This window comes from Erythranthe guttata, chromosome 12 (assembly GCF_056151865.1).
Source record: "Erythranthe guttata isolate IM_541 chromosome 12, IM_541, whole genome shotgun sequence".
Lineage (NCBI taxonomy): Eukaryota > Viridiplantae > Streptophyta > Magnoliopsida > Lamiales > Phrymaceae > Erythranthe > Erythranthe guttata.
Window position 1 is genome coordinate 20,308,952 of NC_142544.1, and position 20,175 is coordinate 20,329,126.

A 20,175-nucleotide genomic window follows, 5' to 3' on the forward strand; every position below is an offset into this window, starting at 1 on the left:
TATCTCTATATTTTTGTGCGTTAACTGTGAGCTTTAGATGATTTTTTGTTGATTTTGCTTTTTTTTTTTTGGCAAAACTGTGAGCTATAGTATACAATTTTTTGAGATTTTGCTTTTAAAAATTTAGTTGAAACCAAATTTAAATGAACTATTTTTGGCTATTTATGAATTTAAATCTTCATTTATATATATTTGAGTGTCAAACTTTTCAAAGCAAATATAACCATTTCTACTATTTTCGCCAAAAACGTGATCTATAGCATACGATTTTTAGTGATTTTGCTACCAAATTTAGATGAACTATTTGTTGAATTTGGTGTGAAAAATTATTTAAAAACTATTTGTAGAATTTGTCTAATTTTTGAACTGTCAACAAAATCACTAAAAATCGTATACATTTTTTGCTAAAATTAGCTGAAACATTCAAATATTTTTTTAAAGCCCACATGCTGATGCTGCCAGACTATAAAATTATCCGCAGCAAAAAAAAAGTAACTGATTACGTAACTCTTTGAAAAGCACCAAATTATTTCCTAGACGAGTGATTTACTGTTCAACCGACGGACTTGCACACAGCCATTACATAATATAGAGCGATTTACACTAACAGTACAAACCATTATAGAGTAGCGAGCAACGTTATACACAAAATAGGTACTTAACGCACACAAATGGAACTGATCGGAGGAAAATAGATACTCGCAGATGGCCACTGCCACCAAGAAGCTTCCAGCTGAAGAAAAATCAAATACATAAAATAAAGTACAGAATAATCGGAAAGCAGATTAGCGGTGGCCATCTAGGAGTAATATCATTACAGGCTCAAAGTGAACATGTGCAACATTTGAATAGATAAATACTACTCCCTCTGTTCCATAATATCTGTCTCTTTTGAGAATTTTTTTTGTTCCATATTATCTGTCACTTTACAATTCCAATGCTGCATTAATTGCTTATTTTTCAATTTTACCCTTATTAACTCTATAGCACTCTTCATGCATTAATTAATAAACAAGGGTATTTTGGTCCATCAATATCTATTTTCCTAAAATCAAGACATATTTACTGAGATTCTTAAGATTTGTGCCAAGGTGAAAAATGACACCTATTTAGGAACGGAGGGAGTATGTTATTACCCAAGCAAAAAAAAGAGCTAAATATGTCATTATAGACTTAATTCATTTCAGGCAGGTGTTTGTAATTTTTCCAAAGGAGCGCTGAAGAGATTGAAAAAAATATATAAACGCAACAACTCCAACAGCATGCTGACCTTTATAAGTCTGTACATTCAGGAAACCATACACTGCATTGAATCTCTGGTCCACTATTAAAGCTTGAAACTGGAAATATATTATCTTGCTGTAATCTGCAATGTTCAATCAGAAACTAATAAAGATGCTAGCCGAGACTACAGTTCGAAGATGAAAACCGAGAATACAGCAGCTATATCCAAGTTTAAATCCAGACCTCAGGAGAAGAATGTATGGTATTACATATTGACAGTCTAAAACGTGAAAAAAGAAGTAATTGTTGTTTGCCGAAGCACCTTTGAACTCCGGTCAAGACCATGAGAAGCCACCTAAACGGCAGAATCACATATTAGAAGAAGATAAAACAAAAAAAATTAACAAATTTCATCCAGCAAAATAAAAAGGCACGTGAATCATTAGAATAATTGCTTTCCTAGCTTTCTTGCATTCAAATTGTAAGTCGATAATTAGAAAAAAAGACTCTTGAAATAATTATTCCCAGAAAACATAGACTTTTGTATACTTGAAAATAGAAGTGTGTGCATGAAAGCATTGGCATGAGATATTAAAGAGAAGGAAGCAAATATTCCCAGTTTACCATATGAGTTAAAGCAGCATATCGTTCTTCATTCAGGAACAATGGCTTTCCCCTATACATTTCAACATCCTGCAAGATAGAGATTCACAAGTTTAACATGTTGGAAATTTTTTTTTATAGAAAATTTGCTTCACAGCATTTACACAGCACAATAACAGTAACAACAAAAATTAAAGGCGTGAAGGTATACGAGATAAACTGCTCAAACAAGTGCTGTGCAACCCATCAAATTGTTCAACACTTTCTGTGGATTAAACATCATGATATAATTCAATATAATCCCTCAAAAAGATAGTCAATATAATCCACAGTTTTTCGCATGAATTCTTGCCATCAGTGGACACAAAACAAAGAACTTATGATCATATATGGTATAAAGAAGGTAATTAAGCCAAAAATGAAGCCTCCTTGTTGGTGCAGATTAAGTCAACACTCAAGTACATTGTAAAGAAGATGCTAATTCATAAGTAGTCAAGAAACAATTCATCTAACAATTGTTTCACTAACTTTTTAATAGCCAAGCAAAATCACAAATAATCGTATACTATAATATCGCTGACATGTTCAAATCTTTATTCAATATATTTTATCACTCAAATATACAGTATAGAAGATGTTTATCCACCAGTTGTAAAGAAATAGTTTATCTAATGTTTTTTCTCATATTTTAATTGTGAAGCAAAATCAAGAAAATCGCATACTACTACGTATGACACATGCTTTTTACTACAAATAACTGAAATGTTCAAATGTTTTTTTTAGTATTTTTTCGCACTCAATTCATAAGAAGTCAAGAAATAGTTCATCTAAAAATTGTTTCACTTATTTTCGAAAAGTCATGCAAAATCACAAAAAAAATGTATAGTAGCACACGTTTTTGGTTAAAAATCGCTCAAATTATGAAATCTTTTATGATACCTTTTAAGACTCAAATATATAGTATAGTAGATGTTTATTCATAAGAAGTCAAGAAATAGTTCATCTAAAACATGGATCAATAATTTTCCAATGGCCACGCAAAATCACAAAAATATGTATATAAGCACACATGATGTTTATTTATAAGTAGTCAAGATATATTTCATCTAAAATTTGTTTCACTAATTTCTAAATCGTCATGCAAAATCACGATCGTAAACTACAACACACACTTTCTGCTTAAATCGCTGTAACGTTCGAATCTGTTTTAATATTTTTTAAATACTATTTAACACTCAAATATATAGTATAAAGATGTTTATTCATAAGTAAATAAATATTTTAAAATAATCCAAATTTATCATTGTAGCTTACTATATAGTATTAAGGGAAAAAAATCATTCAATCAGAAGAGACATTTACCTCTTCACCAAATGCATCCAAGTATGGAGAAGGCCAAGGTGCCTGACGTGCACATCTTTGGAGCAAGATTGTGGTTCTCTGAAGTAAAACATTGTTATCATCAATATGACTATTCCATAGGACATACAAACACGATTAGATAGGAAGAAATATGTGCCGGACCTATTACACAAACAGTTTAATGGTGGAAGCATAAAAGAGCTGAAAATCCAAAACTTACCCGAATCAATAAGAATACCCCAATGCCAGCACCGCAGGACATTGCATGAGTCTGACAAGCGCTTTCACTAAAAAATAAACGAGCAAGAGTAAAATAAACATAGAAAGAACCAAACAAAGAAAACAAACAAAAGCAGAATGCCTATAAGAAGAAATATTAGAACATAATATAAAGTAGTGGTAACCTGCAGCATGCCTTCCAGTTCGGTGAGCATATTTTACTGCACAACAAGCACAATGCAGGCTCCTCCTTTACAACTCCACAGTCAGGGCAACACTTTTTGATATACCTGAAGTTGGGCAGATCCCCCATGTGATAGATGAATAAAAACAACAAAACAAAAGTAAGATACTACAAGAAGTTACAAGTCAACCTTTGCAATAGCTCCTGGTAAAGATGAGGCAAAACCATCAGTTTAAATGGAACTGCAGGCGTACATCTCAATAAGCTTTGAGATGTATCGGGTTCAAACATTTCAAGAAAACAGCCCACCCATCTCAAAGCTGTCGACCTTGTCTCTACATCATTAACAATGAGGTTAAGGGAAGGGATGTTAAACATCTTCTCCAGCTTTTGAATCTCCGTAAGCTCTTCTGCAGTATTAGCAGAGGACTCGAAATAATCAGATTCGTACGAAGATCCGCCCCATGACCGGACACCATTACCAAACGGCATTATTTTTGAGCAATTTATTAGCTTCCAAAGCAGGGCACATCTCCTCAAGTATGGAAAAGTTATGCTGCGGATTGCGTCATTAATATCATACGCGGGATCGCAGAAGTAGGATTGGAAATACTGCGCGGCTTCTCGACGTTCGCCCAACAATTGATATATGTCGGTGATCAAATTATCAACAAATTCCACTTCGGTTTCTTTGCTTTTCCTAGCGTTGTGACATATAATTATAGCCTGTCAAGCAAGGTTGAATAATAAGATTCATGCAATGCAGTAAGTACACAACGTCGTGTATGTCAAATTAAGGGGAAATCCTACCTGTGTCACAGTAACAACATAAAAAACATGCACAAGCGAGAAATAGGATTCCTTGCAGGACAATATGGGCCATGGAAGACAGAAGAGAATCCACATAAATGATGAAAAGGCATCACGGGCAAGGATAGGTTCAGATGCCTGTCTCCACAGTTGTACGTCTGGGTACCGTACCTTTGGATCCGCATTCTCTAGGATATAAAGCATAGTACCTACAAAGCATAATGGAAAAGACAATTCTGAAAACCAAGTATGATCAAAATACACACACACACGTATATATATATATATATATATATATATATATATATATATATATATATATATATATATACACACACATTTAATGATCATATGTTCATTAGAAAGGCACTGCATTGATGTGTTTCAGTGTTTCCCTTTTGATGCATGAACAAAATGGACGCAGCTCTTGACGCAATAACAAATCTGCTGAAATCAATTAGCTTAAGAACTTCAAAAGAAGGAGCTATACCTCCTTGCCGTTTAGAGCAATTGGATAATTCATCTTGATAGGCACCAGGGCATAAAGACCTGACAAAGAGCTGAAGGCCGTGACATCTTAATAGGATAGTCTGAGAATCCGTTGTCCGTGTGCTTTGAATAACATCTAATAGCAAGGTCAGGATAAAGCAACTAGAAGAGTTAAGTTCCTTGAATACAGCACCAATGCTGTAATTTGGACTCAGTGAGCTCTTTACTGATCGAGCTGCAATTTCGGTTGACATGAGCGAGTACTTCAGCGCGTCCCATAGAATCAATGAATGGCTTATCCTTCCAGTTTCTAAAATCTTATCCTGGCCGGGATAATACATTCCACACAGTAAACGAATGATAGGTTCGAGATTAGGATTTGGCTTTATTCTCACATTTTGTGTTGCTAAAGTTTTTAGAGCCTCACTACTTTCGGCAACATTTGCAGCCCTCTGTAGGAGTGACAAAGCATCTTGGAGACGAAAGGAACTTCCACCATCATCCGACGAGGTGGAAGGGCTGCTAGCATCTGTAACGTTGATGGTTGAGCCAGCAGGTAGCTGAGGAAGTTTTCTAAGATCTCCAGGCAAAGCCGGTAGGATAGAGTTAGCAAGTCCCCGGCACACTGGACAAAGGAACTCACCCTGCCAAAACAAATGAACATTACCAAATTTGTGTATCTGTCGGCAATAAAAGATTCAAAAAATATAAAATCTTTACCTGATCTGGATTCACAATGTGTCCTCCTTCAAATACACTTCTTCTGATATATCTGTGCACATAGGAAGAAAAAAAAAAGACGAACACTTTTTAAGCAAGTCGAAATAAAATATCAGCGTTGTTCCCTTCAATATTAGAAATTTATAATAATTTAATTCAAATCTATAAATTAACATTTGTGGCTATTTTGCTAGTACTCCTATAATAAAGAACCGATTTTTTTTTTTTTGACCTACCCTTGTTTCTCTCTAAAATATTGTCTCTAGACTCTAAAGTATGGAAAACTTCTAAATTGATTATTGAAGCAAAACATTAAAATGGTAAGCTATTCATCAATTAAGTTATTTGGATCCTGAAGTTGACCACATACAACTTTAAAGTTCAAAACTATGAAAATACACATATGGTTTTAGTTGCTTTTCTTATTATAATAAATTAGAAAGAAATTAAAAAAAATAACTGTAGATGAAATAATATTTGTTAAGAATTTATACTCTAGTAATCTGACATCTCAGTTTCATTAGAAAATCAGTTCAGAATAGATAAGAAGACGATTTTCTTCATAAGACACCAGTCTTTTTTTACCTAACATTGTATAGGTGAATATTTTGGTTTCAGTTTTTACCAGATATTTGATTCAAAAATAAGAGTTCCAAAATAATTGTTCGCTAAATTCATTTAACATAAGAGTTCCAACATAATTCAAGCATTCCAACTACTGTTCTATACTTAGATGTGATAACGAGGGCCACAGGGTGGCAAGATGTTCCTGTATAGGAGGAATGAGAAGAACAGGGGATGATAAAGGTTTACCTTTCCTTTAGTGATGATAAATACCGATCCAGACATTCTTGATGCACTGCATGCCCACAGGACGAAACATAAATTCCATCACCACCATCAGGACCAAAGTTATCATATCCTGTACTGTGTTTACTGGATCCGGATTTCATTGTCACCAGTCCCGAGCTGTCATTCTGTGAAGCCGAAGGGTTATCTTGTGGATCTTTAGGCAGAGCCGCTATGTATTTACCAAGCACGAAAGATTCAGCATTGTCTCGTCTTTCCTTGCTGCTTCCAGCAGTTGAACATTTTTCATCGCCTTTTTTAGAATCTGAGCCGTTCAAACTAGCTTGAAACTCCCTGATCGACAAATACATATGTTCTTCCAATGTCTCAAGGGAAGATGAAGTCATCTCCCTTGTATCTTTTGAATCACAAGGGGCTCGAACATTCTTAATGGAAGGAAATCGGGCTTTAATAAATTCAACAAGAGCATTTACTTCCCGAGGTTTTCCTGTATAAGCAAAATCTTTTAAAGCACTCTGAACCGAATCTTCCAACTCAGACGATGAGATCATTTCTGAATCATCCGAGTTGCTGCTTGGAGATAAATGATTGCTTGAGGTTGTCACGTAAGAAACATGCTCTTTACCGGATCGACTAACTTGTTCCCACGAAGGAGGCCCTTGATTGACAAAACCCAATAGCCTGGATTTCTTTGATGAAAATTAAACGAGGAATCAGGATCATATCTTGCAGAATTTAAATAATGACTAATGTTAGTTGGTCAACTGTGTTGAGTCAACCACATGGTATCAACTGGAACCAACATGACAAAGATAAAAATCAGAGAGCTCTAATACCTGGAGAAGAACTAAAAATGATACTGGACTTCTAGATTTAGCATCATGGCACAGAGAGCAAACGGCTTGAGCAGACTCTTGGGTATCATCGCTAATGTCAGAGTCAGAAGCTTCTTGCTCAGACTTGGTATCATCCATTTCATCCATCTCATCATCTCCGTCGAAATGAAAGCTCTCCAAAAACTTCGACTGCTGGGCTCTCATCTTTTCCTGTAAATCAAACTCTGGAATAATGAGCACTAAAAAAGGTGCAAATGCCACTCGTTGAGACCGATGTATAAAAACACAATCAGAAAATATATAATACTCGAATTGAATCTCAACTCTTGTCTGGGATTGACTACAAAAGTAACAGATTTATGTTACCCTATTGAAGATCTGACTTCAACGTTTTATCCAGTAACCAACCAAGCAAAAGGCATTTGATAAACTTGACATCATAACAAGGATTCACTGTCTGTGACGTGTTTGAGGTAAGTTTTGTTTTTTAGTCAAGCAGATTTTGAAAACACTGACCCAATAAAGAAAAGAGAAAAGGAAAGAGCAAATCATCATCCTGTAAGAACTCGCATTGGCTGGATACTGCATGTTTCCAAATATAAATTTATTTGAATAACGTAACTAGATAAGCAAGGTACGTAGTTCCTCTTAGTTAATGAATTATCCATATCTCGTTTCATATCTCTTAAACCGTAATAAATAAAAACCTCACCAAAATAGCAGCTTGTCTTTCTCGAGACTTTGCTTTGTGCTTTTCGCTGTCAGAACTCAAATCCGTGTCTCTAGCACTATCATTTGAAAGAGAATGTGAAAATTGAGCAGCTAATTGAGGTGCAAGTTTCTGCAATTTGGTCATGCATTCTGGTTCAAGCTCCACAATGGTCTTGACTATACTTAAAATTAAAGATGATAAATTAAAATTGTCAGCTTCCATGAAGTTTCGTGCGTTTTCTTTCTCGTGCATCTTCATCAACAAGACAAGAAGCGACAACATGCTCTGATCACCATACTTGCTCATGCATATTTCTTCACTAGCAAATGCTAAAATTGGAATTACATCACCCTCGTGACATAACAGATCATCCGACTCCTTGTGTAGTCGACAGATATCCATTGCCAGTGCCAATAAATGCAATGCAGTTAGAAGCACACCATCAGGAGCACGCGATGATGTAACTTTGTCACTGAAAACAGCATAGAATAGAACGGCACGGATGACTTGGAGTAGCGTTCTACAAGTAGCGATTTTAGCTATTCCTCTGAGAGGGTGGTAAATTTTGGTCCATCTGGGAAGTTGAGTGGTCAATGCAGAAACATTACAAAACCGCAAGTATCTTTCTTCTGCTGCTTGCTGATCCCTCAAGTTCCAACGAGGATGATATAGATCAAGTTCCTTCCAGTTTGATGACCGTAGCTTATACATGCCCTGAGATGAAACAAAATAAGGGTCGTCGACAGTATACTATACCCAATACAGTGATATTCACTTTGCAGAACCAAACCTGAGTCATGCCAGATGGATGCGAATATTCTGCAACTCTGTCCAATACTTCTTGAAGTTCTTCAACTGCTCCAAGCTCACGGGAAAGAGATTTGACAAGCTGGCTACGAGTGGCATCTCCAATGGAGAGCTTGTAGACCAACTCCCTTTGCAAACACTCTGCAGTGGTTAGCCCACAAAACCTTCGTTCTTTCACTATTTGTATTAGAAGACTAAGCATTTCGGCAACTAGAACTGGTTCGTGCCTGCAAATTAAAATCACGTATAGATATTCAATTAACTTGTCTATAAGGAAACAATACTTTCATGTTCAAACCCTCGATGTCGGTCGATCAGTCAAGATACATAAAAATGAGATCATGTCCATGAATATACCCCAGACTTGGTTAACTACTATCAACTGAAGAAAAACTTATAACATGCAAACATTCCACTGTTTTCACCCATTATCCTTATCTACATAGAACCTGAGAATAAATCAATTGAACTACTAATGCAAACATGCTTTTCAACAGTAATTTACTAGACAATTTTCATATGGTTTTATAGGTATGACACAATATAACATGGACAGTTAAAAGGATTGCAATGTGGAATTGTTGTACGGGAAATATAGTATGCCTCACACAATTTTGGAGATTAATACCCCAAACCCAGTGCATTAACATGGTCATTCTAAATGGAAATGATGATTTTTCATATAAATAGTATCCATAACTAGGTCTATAAGACATACAACTGATTCGAAAACAAGAGAAATGCAAATTAATCATTTGATAGCTAGTTAAGTTTCAAACAAAAGATTTTGTACAAGAATCAACAGAAAATGCAATTATCTAGATGAGCATCCAAAAAAACTGTAATTTACCCAAAGTGTATCAGGGCATAAAACATGTATCACACTAACTTTTTTTAGCATAAACTGCACCTTTGTTCCAATCACATCTCAGATCACCCTGCTTTTCTAAATAACTGCTAAAAATATTGAAGAAAATTAATTTAAAAAAGAAAACGAAAAAATGGAATCATAGTTTTCCATCAAGCAATAGTTACATCAACATATTAGTATGAAGCATTCACATAAATTCCATGATGTACGATTACCATTATCGAGGTCAGCTAATAAAAGTTACTCTAGAAATAAACATATTTATTTACCAGTTTACTTGGAAATATGTTTGAAGATTAGAACCACTCAGACAGAGAAATAACAATCTTCCATTTAATCTTACTAAAAAATGGCCCAGAAGGACAAGTTAAAGATGAAATTACATACTCACTAGACTGTTCAAGATCCAGGGACAGGTAGTCTGATAGCCCAAAGCGCTCCAGAATTCTCTGGACATAAAGGTCTGGTGGAGCTAATGTAGCACAACATTGGAGCAAGAAAAGATCAAGCTCCTGACCTTGTTCAGACCTGCATCAAGAAACCAAAGAGAATAATTTGGAGAGACACGAAAAACAGAACTATAAAATGCTAGTAGATATAACAGCATGAAGCACCCCAGCTTTGTAGTGAACTATATTTATCAGTAGTTGGACCGAAAGCATAGACATACCAGCGGGCGGAACGATACCACTCGCTGAATAATATGGGAGCATCCCCATTTCTGCGCCACATTTCAGCATGAACCTGCGCACAGAAAACCCTTATCCGCAGAGGATGCTCCATCAGAAAGGCAGAAAACCCATAAGGGTGGCATCCATCCAAAACCTGGCCAAAGAAGTCATTGTATCTGACAGATGAACGATCTGCAGAGCCAGTCCTCTGGAGATATGATGATCCAGATTCACCATAACATTCTTTAAGTGCCCTGTGCAGAACCATTGAAAGGAGTCGGTGTAATGGAATGTGTATAGAGATTTCCTGGGAACTAACTTCATACACGATATCAGGCCAACCCGACAAACTCAGCACTCGCAGGCCTTCTAGCTCGCAGGAGCTCTCTCCTTCAAGGAAGTTGTCATCAGAACCACCGGTAGAAGCTTGTCCTATGGGTTGGCCATACTCCAATCCTACGCCAATTTTCAAACCACCCTGGGATGGAGAAGAACTTTGTCTGTTCACAGAATCGCCAAAGGTTCCAGGCTTACCATCTGATGAAGTGGATGATTTAAATATATATTTACCTCTCCTGAACCTAGAGAGCGTTCTTTTAAGGGCAAGGAAATTATTTCCAGAGCCGTCACTTGTTTTCAGAGATAAGGCACTGAGAGGGCCCAGTGTTTTGTCCAGTCCCAACCAATTTTCGATTGATCTCAAGCATTCATATATTAACCACAAAGCAGACGACGGCACAGGAAAACTATCAACAGCCTTGGCCTCATCATCCAATGAGTTCTTGCCTATAATACTACTAACGGAGCTTTCTTGAGATAGCCTTCCAACTTTTGCATGTCTTTGGCTGTCTTGGTCTTCACAATCTAATATACATGAGCTGAAGAAAGTTTCCTCCCTAGTATCATCATGAATACTCACCGAAAATGCCCCAGCCACTAGAAGAGAAAGAACATTATGTATGTAGTGACATAGACTGAAAGGCAAATGGGCATTCTCATTTTCATCTTCGGGGTGGATACCTATTTCTCTCTTTTGGGTGTTCATCCCTTGCACTGAAGCCAAGACTTTCATCCATTTCCTAACTAAATCCCGCCTACGGTGGCATAAATATTTGCTTACAGTAGAATGGCTTATTACAAATCTAAGATCTTCAACCACACGAATAGTAGTTTCATACAGGTTTGCCCATTTATTAACCTGCAAAGCAGCAAAATTAAACATTTTTCCATCTGAATGGACACTGGAGAGTACAGCAACATAATCAGCAAAACAACATATAAAGTAAGTGATCATTCAAAATTTTCATGCAATGGCATCCACATGTCATTTTACTACATCAGTCGCTGCATAGAATGAGAGCAAAAACATCAGGCAATGTGATCGTTATAGTATAGCAGCAGCCAGCAATTTTTACCAAATCCAGATCAGTTGATGATCTATTTTTGGATCAAACACGTCTGTCCTTGCAAATTAAGTTTCTCACAAGAATTAGAGTGGCTAAAAAATATAGACCCTTGTGTGGCCACCACCATTTTGAACTTCTGGCTCCAGCAAATTATTGATGTTAAGGTACATAAAAAGGTTCTATCTCTTTAGTAAGTAGACTGTAGTTATAAAAAATATTTTCCCAACATAGAAAACTTGAGATGAAGCAGGACAGAATTTGCTATTCCATAGGGAAGGGAGGAGGTGCGAGTTTCATTTAAACGCATACATTTTGATCATGTCCAGATGTTACATCTTTATTAAGGGTCAGCACAATATATACCATTCGGATCTGAGATCAGTTATACTTCCTCACCTTAAAAATATCACCATTCCATCAACCAACAATAAATGTGAATTTCCGTGAAGCAAATAGAAGATGGAATAGGTAACAAGCTAATTACTAAACTATGTTATAAACCGTTTCAGATGCTACTATATCAATCAATATCACTGCAACAATTACAGAAAAGACAAGTTCTCCAACACTATTGCAAATTAACATGATTGTGACTGTTTTGCAACAAGAGGCTTGTGAAATTTTATATTCTAAACTGAAGTCGAAATCCGTGCCAAATTATTCGTCTTTTTGGAAAAATTATTTTGTTTAAATTACTTGTCACCTTATTTTGGCTCAAACAATTCTTCCTAACAGTTAGAAATGCATGTATTCAATTCAGAAATACCACAAATACAGAATATACAAGAAGTGCAGTACCTGCAGCTTTCCATCTTCTCCAGAGCAAGAAGCAAACATACTTCCCAAACATTGCAACAGCACTCCCAGAAGATTCATCTCCGCAACAAGTCGTGGGGTAAGAGTCGGCACAGTCAAAATTTGGACAGAGAATGTTGACATCAGCGGATACTTTTTGAAATCAGCGTCACTGCCCTCGCTTATGGTGGCATTAATAAAAGTCGGGTAGTAGAGTACAAACACTTTTGCAAACTCATATTTGAACACTGGTTCACCTAACATTTTCAGGAGCAACTCGTGGAGCTTCACAATAATGCCATCATCAACAAACCTCTCTGCCCTTAACAAAATATCCAGTAAACCTGCTGAAGAATATACTCTTTGAGAAATAAAACTGAGCAAACTTTCACTCTGATTACAAAATTCTAATAGCATCTCCACCACAACAGAGGTCAGCTCATCTGCAGCCTTTTGGAGTACAGCAGCAGCATGACCAACCACCGTAGGTGTCTCTCCGATCAAATTTTTCACAAAAAGTAACTTGTCTCTCCAAAAACCGAGCAATAAATCCAGAATAGGCCCCAAAGACTCCACTACATCCTTGGAAAGTGGTTGAATCTGCTCAGCGCCTTTGTGTTTTGAACAAAAACCTTTGCGTTTCCATGCGGTAATATCCCCACAATCACAGCACCCCCCACCAGTATATATGATGGAGTAATCATGGTCCTTGTGGTTTCCATTCTCAAAACAAGGAACACAAATTGCGCATGTGGGGTCATGCTCACAAGTCCTGCAGCGGTAAGCAATATCTCGGCTCCCCCAAACAGCCCCGCAAACACCTCTCTGATTAGCACTCATTTTAGCCAGGCGCTCAAGTGCGACTCGAGGGTCGCCTTCAAACATCAACCACTGCAGCCAAATAATGCACTCAGGGAATACATCTTCATCAACCTCATCTTCATCAGAAGGCAATATAGCAGACACCAAGTCTCCTATGCGAGATCTGTTACTCTTTGCAAAAGCAGCCAAACCACGCGGCCCTTGATTCAAATTTTCCCCAGGAATCCCCAACTGCGAAAGCCTCTGTAACACAGGGTTTAGATCATAAGCTTTTTGACAAAATATTCCGAACTTATAGCCATAACTTTCCAGAACATAAATACATATTGAAATGCGATCTATTAAAACAAATACAGAAATTCAAGCCTCCAGAAACATCAATTTGCAAACCTTCCACAATGCGTATTCTAATCATATTCCAGTACGGACATTTGTAAGGAACGGTACCAAATAATTCGCAAGTCAACTCGCAATTTTCAAACGGCACATGAACTTCAAGAAGTAAAATTATCAAAAACATTATAGGGTTTGAATAATTGCATCAATTTACTGCAGAATTTACCGCACGAGAGACCGGGATACATACCTGAACAATAAGATCGTAATGAGATGGAGCGACGATTTCCGGCGACGAATGGATCTCCATTTGAAGCATAATCCTTATCCAACCGATGCAAGAACACCTACTGATTACACAACTTTCACTCCCCAGGACTGAAGCTGGGTCTCACTCCACAGGTAAACGCCCTCGCATGTAGGGTTTGAATAATTGCATCAATTTGCAATTAATAGGAGATAATTTATCAAAACCCTAGCGGAAATTATAGATGATCGTCAATTTTGTACAGATGTACTGCGGCAATTTCTCTCTCTATCTCCCAGAGTTTGCGTCTGGATGGAATTCCTCTCTCTTATGCTATATACTTCGTGGGGGGTTGTACGTATAGCTGTAATGGGTTGTACAGTCAAATGACGGTTTACCGCATTGCTCTCTGAAATAATTTTTAAGTTTAAACCTAGTATACGCCTCTCAGACCTTTTCAGATGGGGTCGGAATTTCCTCATTCCCCTATTTGTATTTGTTTCTTTCACACAAATGCTATTTGCGGTCACAAAATTGTCATTCGCGGTTTATAACAAAATCCTCCAAAACTTTTAAAAATATCAAAAAACCCCCCAAAACCGTAAATAACAAAAAAAAACAAAAAAAATTCGAAAATTCGAAATCAAGCTTGAAGAAGGGTTGGGCTTCGATTTTTTGATGTAATTTCAACTATTTTAAGTGTAATATGCAATGAGTAGGTCGATTACGGAACCAATTTCATGTTAAAAAGCCCTACAAATCGATTTGTAGGGTTTTTTTTTCGCAAAAAATTGTTCGAACGCCCATCTTGGGCGTTCGAACATTAAAAAAAAAAGAAAAGAAAAAGAAAAAATTTTGCACTGGACGCCCAACTAGGGCGCCCAAATGTAGCTTGCACGCCCAACTTGGGCGTGCACTGCATGAATGGACGCCCAAGTTGGGCTTACGCGTTTTGGGGGTATTTTTGGATTTTTTTGAGAAGTTTTGGGGTTTTAGTGAAATAAATTTTTTTTTGGGGGATTTTGTAGGAAACCGCAAATAGCAATTTTCAAACCGCAAAAAGTAATTCCCTTTTTTTATCATTATTATTTTAAATTGAATTTCAACAAATTGACATAAGTGATAATTGGCTTTCCTCATTCCCCCATCGTTTATTCGGTTGGTGACTACAGATGCTTGTAGTCGACTATAGTAAATTAAATTTATTGAAATAAAATCAAAAAATTGAAAAAATAAATAAATAAATAAAAAGAATAAACTAATTAAACCCCAAATTAAAAAAATATGAGGGGTAAATCTTAAGCCCCCACCAAAGTTAATAGAGGATCTAATGTTATATTCTTATTTTTATCATGAAATTTGGATAGAAAAGGAAAGAATGGAACCTTGAGAAGTAGGATTAATGTTTCTAAATGATCAATTTAAAAAATATATACGTTGTGGGCCCACGATATAGCACAAATTTCATAAGAATATTATTGTCCAATTTAGGCCAAGCCCAATCAATTTTGCTCTTGAATTTTCCCAACAGACCTCGTGACAAATAGAATTTTTTATTTGGGACTTGTATTTTGTAATTAATTATTTGATGTTATTTATGCATCACAAAGTACATCATAAAGAAACAATATATAAATTCATATAACAACATGCAAACCACAAATATATTGATCACTTCTTGATCTCTTAGATCATCACTTAATAAAACACTAATCTTCAACAAAGTACAGAGAACATTTCACCATTAACGCACCCAAGTCAACGGAAAGAGTACCAGTTCCACATAAGCATGAACAAAAAGAAAAGTTATTCAACAAATCCTTAAAGAAAAAAAGATATAACACAGCACAGCACGATATACGATAACGTGGCGTTCATCGGGCATTAGGGGGGTGATCGCCTCCCATCGAACGACACCCCATCTGCTCGAGAAACTTAGTCAAACGCAAGTGTTTAGCAGCCCATTGCTCAGCCAGTTTCTGCTCTTTCACCTCAGCCTCTCTTCTCAACCCCGCCAGCTGCTCTCTATACTCAGCTTCGATTCGGTCGAGCGTAGCCTTCTGCTCTTCCCTAAGAGCATGCACTTTCGCTTCAATCTCTTCCATTTTTTCTCTCCTCCGACAAGCTTTCTCCGATTCCAGCTGGAGCTCCACTCTCTTCAATCTCCACGCAGCTTCTTTCCTGTGCGAAGCCAACGCACGGTGCCCTTCCTCCAATTCTCTACAGCAATCCACGAGTTCAGAAGCCACCGTATTATTAGTATTATTATTATTATGATCGGTAGTACTTTGTAGCCACGGGATTGCGGGTCCCACAGGCGAAAGGCTTAAGGTCACCGACGGTGAGGGTGGCTGCCTCACAGTCACGGTCGTGCTTGAACCAGCCGCCAGCCATGGAGGAAGAGCTGAAGGAGGCGGCGGTGCGATTTGATTATTATTATTATTATTGTTGTTGTGAATAAAATTTCCGTTCGAAGTAGGCATTGTTATCAGCTTCTCGGCGAATGTTTCCAAAATGTGATTGTATTTGCCCTCGTCGATGGGCTCGATCTGTCTGTTGCTCTCCTTGTGTTCGCGCAGCTGTTTCTCTTTGAAAACCTCCCACCACTTGCCGAGTCTCTTGGCGGTTCTGCCGGGGACTTCAGCGGCGATTTTCTTCCATTTGTTACCGTGCTTGGCTTGGAGTTGGATGACGTGGCACTGCTCTTCTTCGGTGAGGGAGCCTTTCTTGATTCCGGGCTTGAGGTAGTTTTTCCACCTTTCTAGACAGGATTTGGAGTCTCGATCGAGGGGTTTGTTCATGCGGTCGGAAACGAGGTGCCAGTCACGCGGGCCATATTGTTTGACGTACGATCGGAGTAGTGCATCCTCTTCAGGCCGCCACCTCTGCCTTTCCTTCATTTTCTGACGAAAGCTCTGCCCATTGCCTCAAACTCTTCATACTTATCTGATCGAAATTCCGAAAAAAATCATATTACAAAAAGTAAGCGACGACAGTATAAAATATACGAAACTAACATCGAAAACCAAGAACTATGAAAACACCAAGAGCTTCATAACTAGAGCAGAAACTGAGATAAAAGCCAAATAAATACATTTAAGGACATTTTTTCTATAGAAATTAGACAAGATCATAATATCATATCCTATGATGATAGAACCACTTAAGAAAATCTTGCCCATGTTGTGGACCACTTTACAAAATGGGCAAGGATAATAAGAGAGTTCAGTTTGGCAGTTCATTCATATAAGCCAACATCTATTAATTATTCTTCATCTAAAGCAGCCATATCAAAGAAGATATCATTGAAACTATATTATAATATTCAGTACATTAATCTAAACAAAGATTTGATTTTTACATGCTCAAAAATTCAAAGTTCACATTTTTATCTAAAAAAGATTCCATTTTGACCCACATCCAAGACATTTCACATCAAACAACAATCAAGAACAACAAACGTTTGCATGAACAAAAACACAAGGCTAAACAATATTCACAGTTCACATTTTGATCTAAAAAAGATTCGATTTTTACCCACATCCAAGACATTTCACATACATACAACAATCAACAACAACAAACTTTTGCATGAACAAAAACACACAAGGCTAAACAAAATTTCACAGTGAAAAAAGATAGCTTACACTAATGTTCAAGAAACTCTGTTCTCTGCACAACCCATTTCTTTGTTTCCAACAAAATGGTCTCTTTAATAATAAAAAGATTGGGATCTGGGTAGCAAAGATGGGATGGAAAAAGTACAATTTTCAGAACCAGAGGGGGGTAAAAGCAAAGATTAAAAGAAGTAGTGGCTCTCTCTCTCTCTCTCTTTATTTCTTTATTGGAGATGGAATTCTGACGTAGTAAAAGGAATGTGGTGACGTTTAAAACCCGGGTTAATGTCTGAACTAAAATGGCTACACAAACAAAAGACAAACAGAGTCACACACACACACACAATTACAAGTGTGTATTTAATCGTGTGTATGAGTAGAGAAAGAAAAGGGTAAAGAAATAGTAAAGGAAAAGAGTTGGGGGGGTCAACGAGAAAGAATAAAATAGAAAAAGGGAGAAAGAGCAATAATGGGGGAATTCATTCTTCGCCACCAGCGTACAATAGCCTAGGTCTTAGCAACTATCATGATCATGGTATAGAGAGAGAGTGTGATATTTCACTGCACCCTAATTTTAATTTTTTTCCTTTTTCCCCTTTTCTGCAAAATCTGCCCCCCCATTCCCACCCCCCTCGACGTGACTACACTACTACACCTTGATTCTGACAACATTGATTCCCACAATCCACCCCCTCCCACCAAAGCCAAATAGTATCCACCACAATTTTTTTTTTTTTTGTTAAATTACAACCACCTCCCTGAGGTAAAGTGTAATTTCAGACAACCCCTTATGTTTTAGCAATTACATCTAGCCCCTTTCAGTTTGAAACTTTCTTACATCCACCCCTACGAAAGGGTGTAAATGCAAGAAATCTACAAATTGCATGGAGGTAGATGTAATTATGAATAAATTATGGGTTGTTTCGTAAATAGATCTTAACACTCAGGGTTGTGGTTGTAGTTTCGCCTCTTTTTGTTTAGTTTACATTACAGCCACCCTGAGGTAAAATAAAATTATGAAAAAACCCCTCATATTTGGGTAACTACAACCAACCCCTCAACTATAAATTTTCTTACACGCACGTCCACTATTGTGGTGTCAAATTTAGTAGAATTTTCTAAATTATGTGGAATATTCTCTAATTTGTACCCATTTTACCCCATTCGATCTTCACATTTTGGAGCAAGATGATCATAAAATTTGTGTCCATTGACTTGTAAATATCAAATTGAGGTGCATCAAAAACTGTATTTTTGCACAAAAAGAGGATAAACTAGAGAACATTTCATGGAATTTGACATCACAGAGATAGGCGTGTAAAAAAATTAAAAAATTCATAGTTAAGAGAAGTTGTTGTAATTACCCAAATATGAGGGGGTTTTTTCGTAATTTGATGTTACATCAACTATGCCCGTAATTTACCATTTTATTTATAATTGTCCACCACAATTATTTACTATTTATTTTACTAGCATATAAATTTGGCCTTATGTCATATCATCGCAATTTAAGGGTTTATTTAGTCATTTAGTATTAAAAAATAATTATATTATCACCATATTTATAAATATATAATTCTAATATAATCAATAAATCCATATTTGCAATGAATTAGAAATATAATATAATATATATCCACATTATCCAGTCATAAATGCCATGACACGTGGCAAAGAGGGACCCAGGGTGGGACTGTAGTGCGGGTTTCACGGCACAAGGAGACGAAAGTGATAAAGACAGGACTTTACTGTCCCAACCCCCCCTCCTTCTCTTTCTCAGTTTCTGTCAGTGATACGTTACGTCTGTTTTCCCCCCCTTTCCTTCACCACACTACTCTCCTTTAAAACTTCTACCCCTCATACTTTCATATATATCTACTTTCCACCCCATAACTTTTATTTTTTTCCAAATCACCCCTCCTTGTTCAATCATTGACACCAACTCACCTTTTCTTATTATATTTTATTCAAAACTCATTTTCTGGTAATAAAAAGAAATTGTAAAAGGAAATATTTGGGAATTGGGATAAAAAATTACCCGATAATGGAAAACTGAAATAGCATCTATTTAGTTATGACTTAGGTCAACTTAGTATTTCGATGGGAGTCTGTAACATATAGTTTGTCCTGTTTTGTGAGATTTAGCAGCAGAATTTTGTTTCCTTATTATGCAACATTAATTTTTTATAACTAATTAAAAAGATCAGTCTATATAATATATAATGTAGGGTGTGGTTACATATATAGATAGCACTTAGCAGCAGCCCTGCCAGCTGCAACTGTAGAATAGAGCTGCTGGTTACTCAGACAACTTTGAAGGGTCACGGGGGACAACAAAATCTTTAGCCCCAATAATAATATTTAAAATAAATACTAAAATTACTAACATAAAAACCAATTATCAAGAATGGAATAAAAATACAAAAAACAAGTTATAAAAATGAAGATTAGTTTGTAGAAGAGAGAGAAAGTGAGGGGAGGGGTAATGGTTGGAAATGAGAAAAGTAGATGTAGACATGTCAAACGTATTGTAAAATTGAGGGAGAGATCCTCTTCTGATCTTCTCTTCCTATGACTACCCCTAACCCTAACCCCAACCCCAACCCCACCCCACCCCACCCGACCCCCACCCAA

The 20,175-nt window shown here is 36.8% G+C and overlaps 2 protein-coding genes across 5 annotated transcripts; both read right to left on the bottom strand.

Annotated features, from left to right (window-relative positions):
* Positions 1-510: 510 nt before the first annotated feature.
* Positions 511-14,416, bottom strand: PRT6 (proteolysis 6). Of its 3 annotated transcripts, none has more exons than XM_088826400.1 (19): positions 13,928-14,416; positions 12,523-13,584; positions 10,318-11,516; positions 10,035-10,175; positions 8,760-9,003; positions 7,970-8,683; positions 7,258-7,467; positions 6,425-7,110; positions 5,612-5,663; positions 4,893-5,535; positions 4,403-4,611; positions 3,783-4,318; positions 3,594-3,698; positions 3,410-3,476; positions 3,190-3,267; positions 1,849-1,917; positions 1,468-1,579; positions 1,271-1,366; positions 511-733 (listed from the first exon to the last, which is right to left on the bottom strand). In XM_088826400.1, the coding sequence occupies exons 1-17, from the start codon at positions 13,994-13,996 to the stop codon at positions 1,505-1,507; spliced, it is 6,159 nt and encodes a 2,052-aa protein (XP_088682526.1). In that variant the 5' UTR covers positions 13,997-14,416; the 3' UTR covers positions 511-733; positions 1,271-1,366; positions 1,468-1,504. The 3 variants fall into 3 exon arrangements, with proteins under 3 accessions (XP_088682526.1, XP_088682527.1, XP_088682525.1); XM_088826401.1 differs by having other exon boundaries at positions 1,547-1,579; positions 13,928-14,393; XM_088826399.1 differs by having other exon boundaries at positions 1,271-1,386; positions 13,928-14,387.
* A 1,144-nt stretch (positions 14,417-15,560) lies between these two features.
* AS1 (myb-like HTH transcriptional regulator family protein) lies at positions 15,561-18,221 on the bottom strand. Of its 2 annotated transcripts, none has more exons than XM_012994916.2 (2): positions 17,572-18,221; positions 15,561-16,870 (listed from the first exon to the last, which is right to left on the bottom strand). In XM_012994916.2, exon 2 carries the CDS (start codon positions 16,822-16,824, stop codon positions 15,799-15,801), a length of 1,026 nt encoding a protein of 341 aa, XP_012850370.2. In that variant the 5' UTR covers positions 16,825-16,870; positions 17,572-18,221; the 3' UTR covers positions 15,561-15,798. The 2 variants fall into 2 exon arrangements, with proteins under 2 accessions (XP_012850370.2, XP_088682496.1); XM_088826370.1 differs by having other exon boundaries at positions 15,561-16,865; positions 17,572-17,913.
* Between the last annotated feature and the right edge of the window lie 1,954 nt (positions 18,222-20,175).

What these genes read in the sequence shown, in the direction of transcription:
- PRT6 (XM_088826400.1), bottom strand. Translation starts at nt 13,996, where the DNA reads ATGCTTCAAATGGAGATCCATTCGTCGCCGGAAATCGTCGCTCCATCT. An exon ending in AACTGGAAGGCATGCTGCAG is followed by an intron (nt 3,477 to 3,593) that starts GTTACCACTACT and finishes TTTATTTTTTAG; the next exon opens with TGAAAGCGCTTGTCAGACTC. An exon ending in ATGCTGCTTTAACTCATATG is followed by an intron (nt 1,580 to 1,848) that starts GTAAACTGGGAA and finishes TCTGCCGTTTAG; the next exon opens with GTGGCTTCTCATGGTCTTGA.
- AS1 (XM_012994916.2), bottom strand. Translation starts at nt 16,824, where the DNA reads ATGAAGGAAAGGCAGAGGTGGCGGCCTGAAGAGGATGCACTACTCCGA.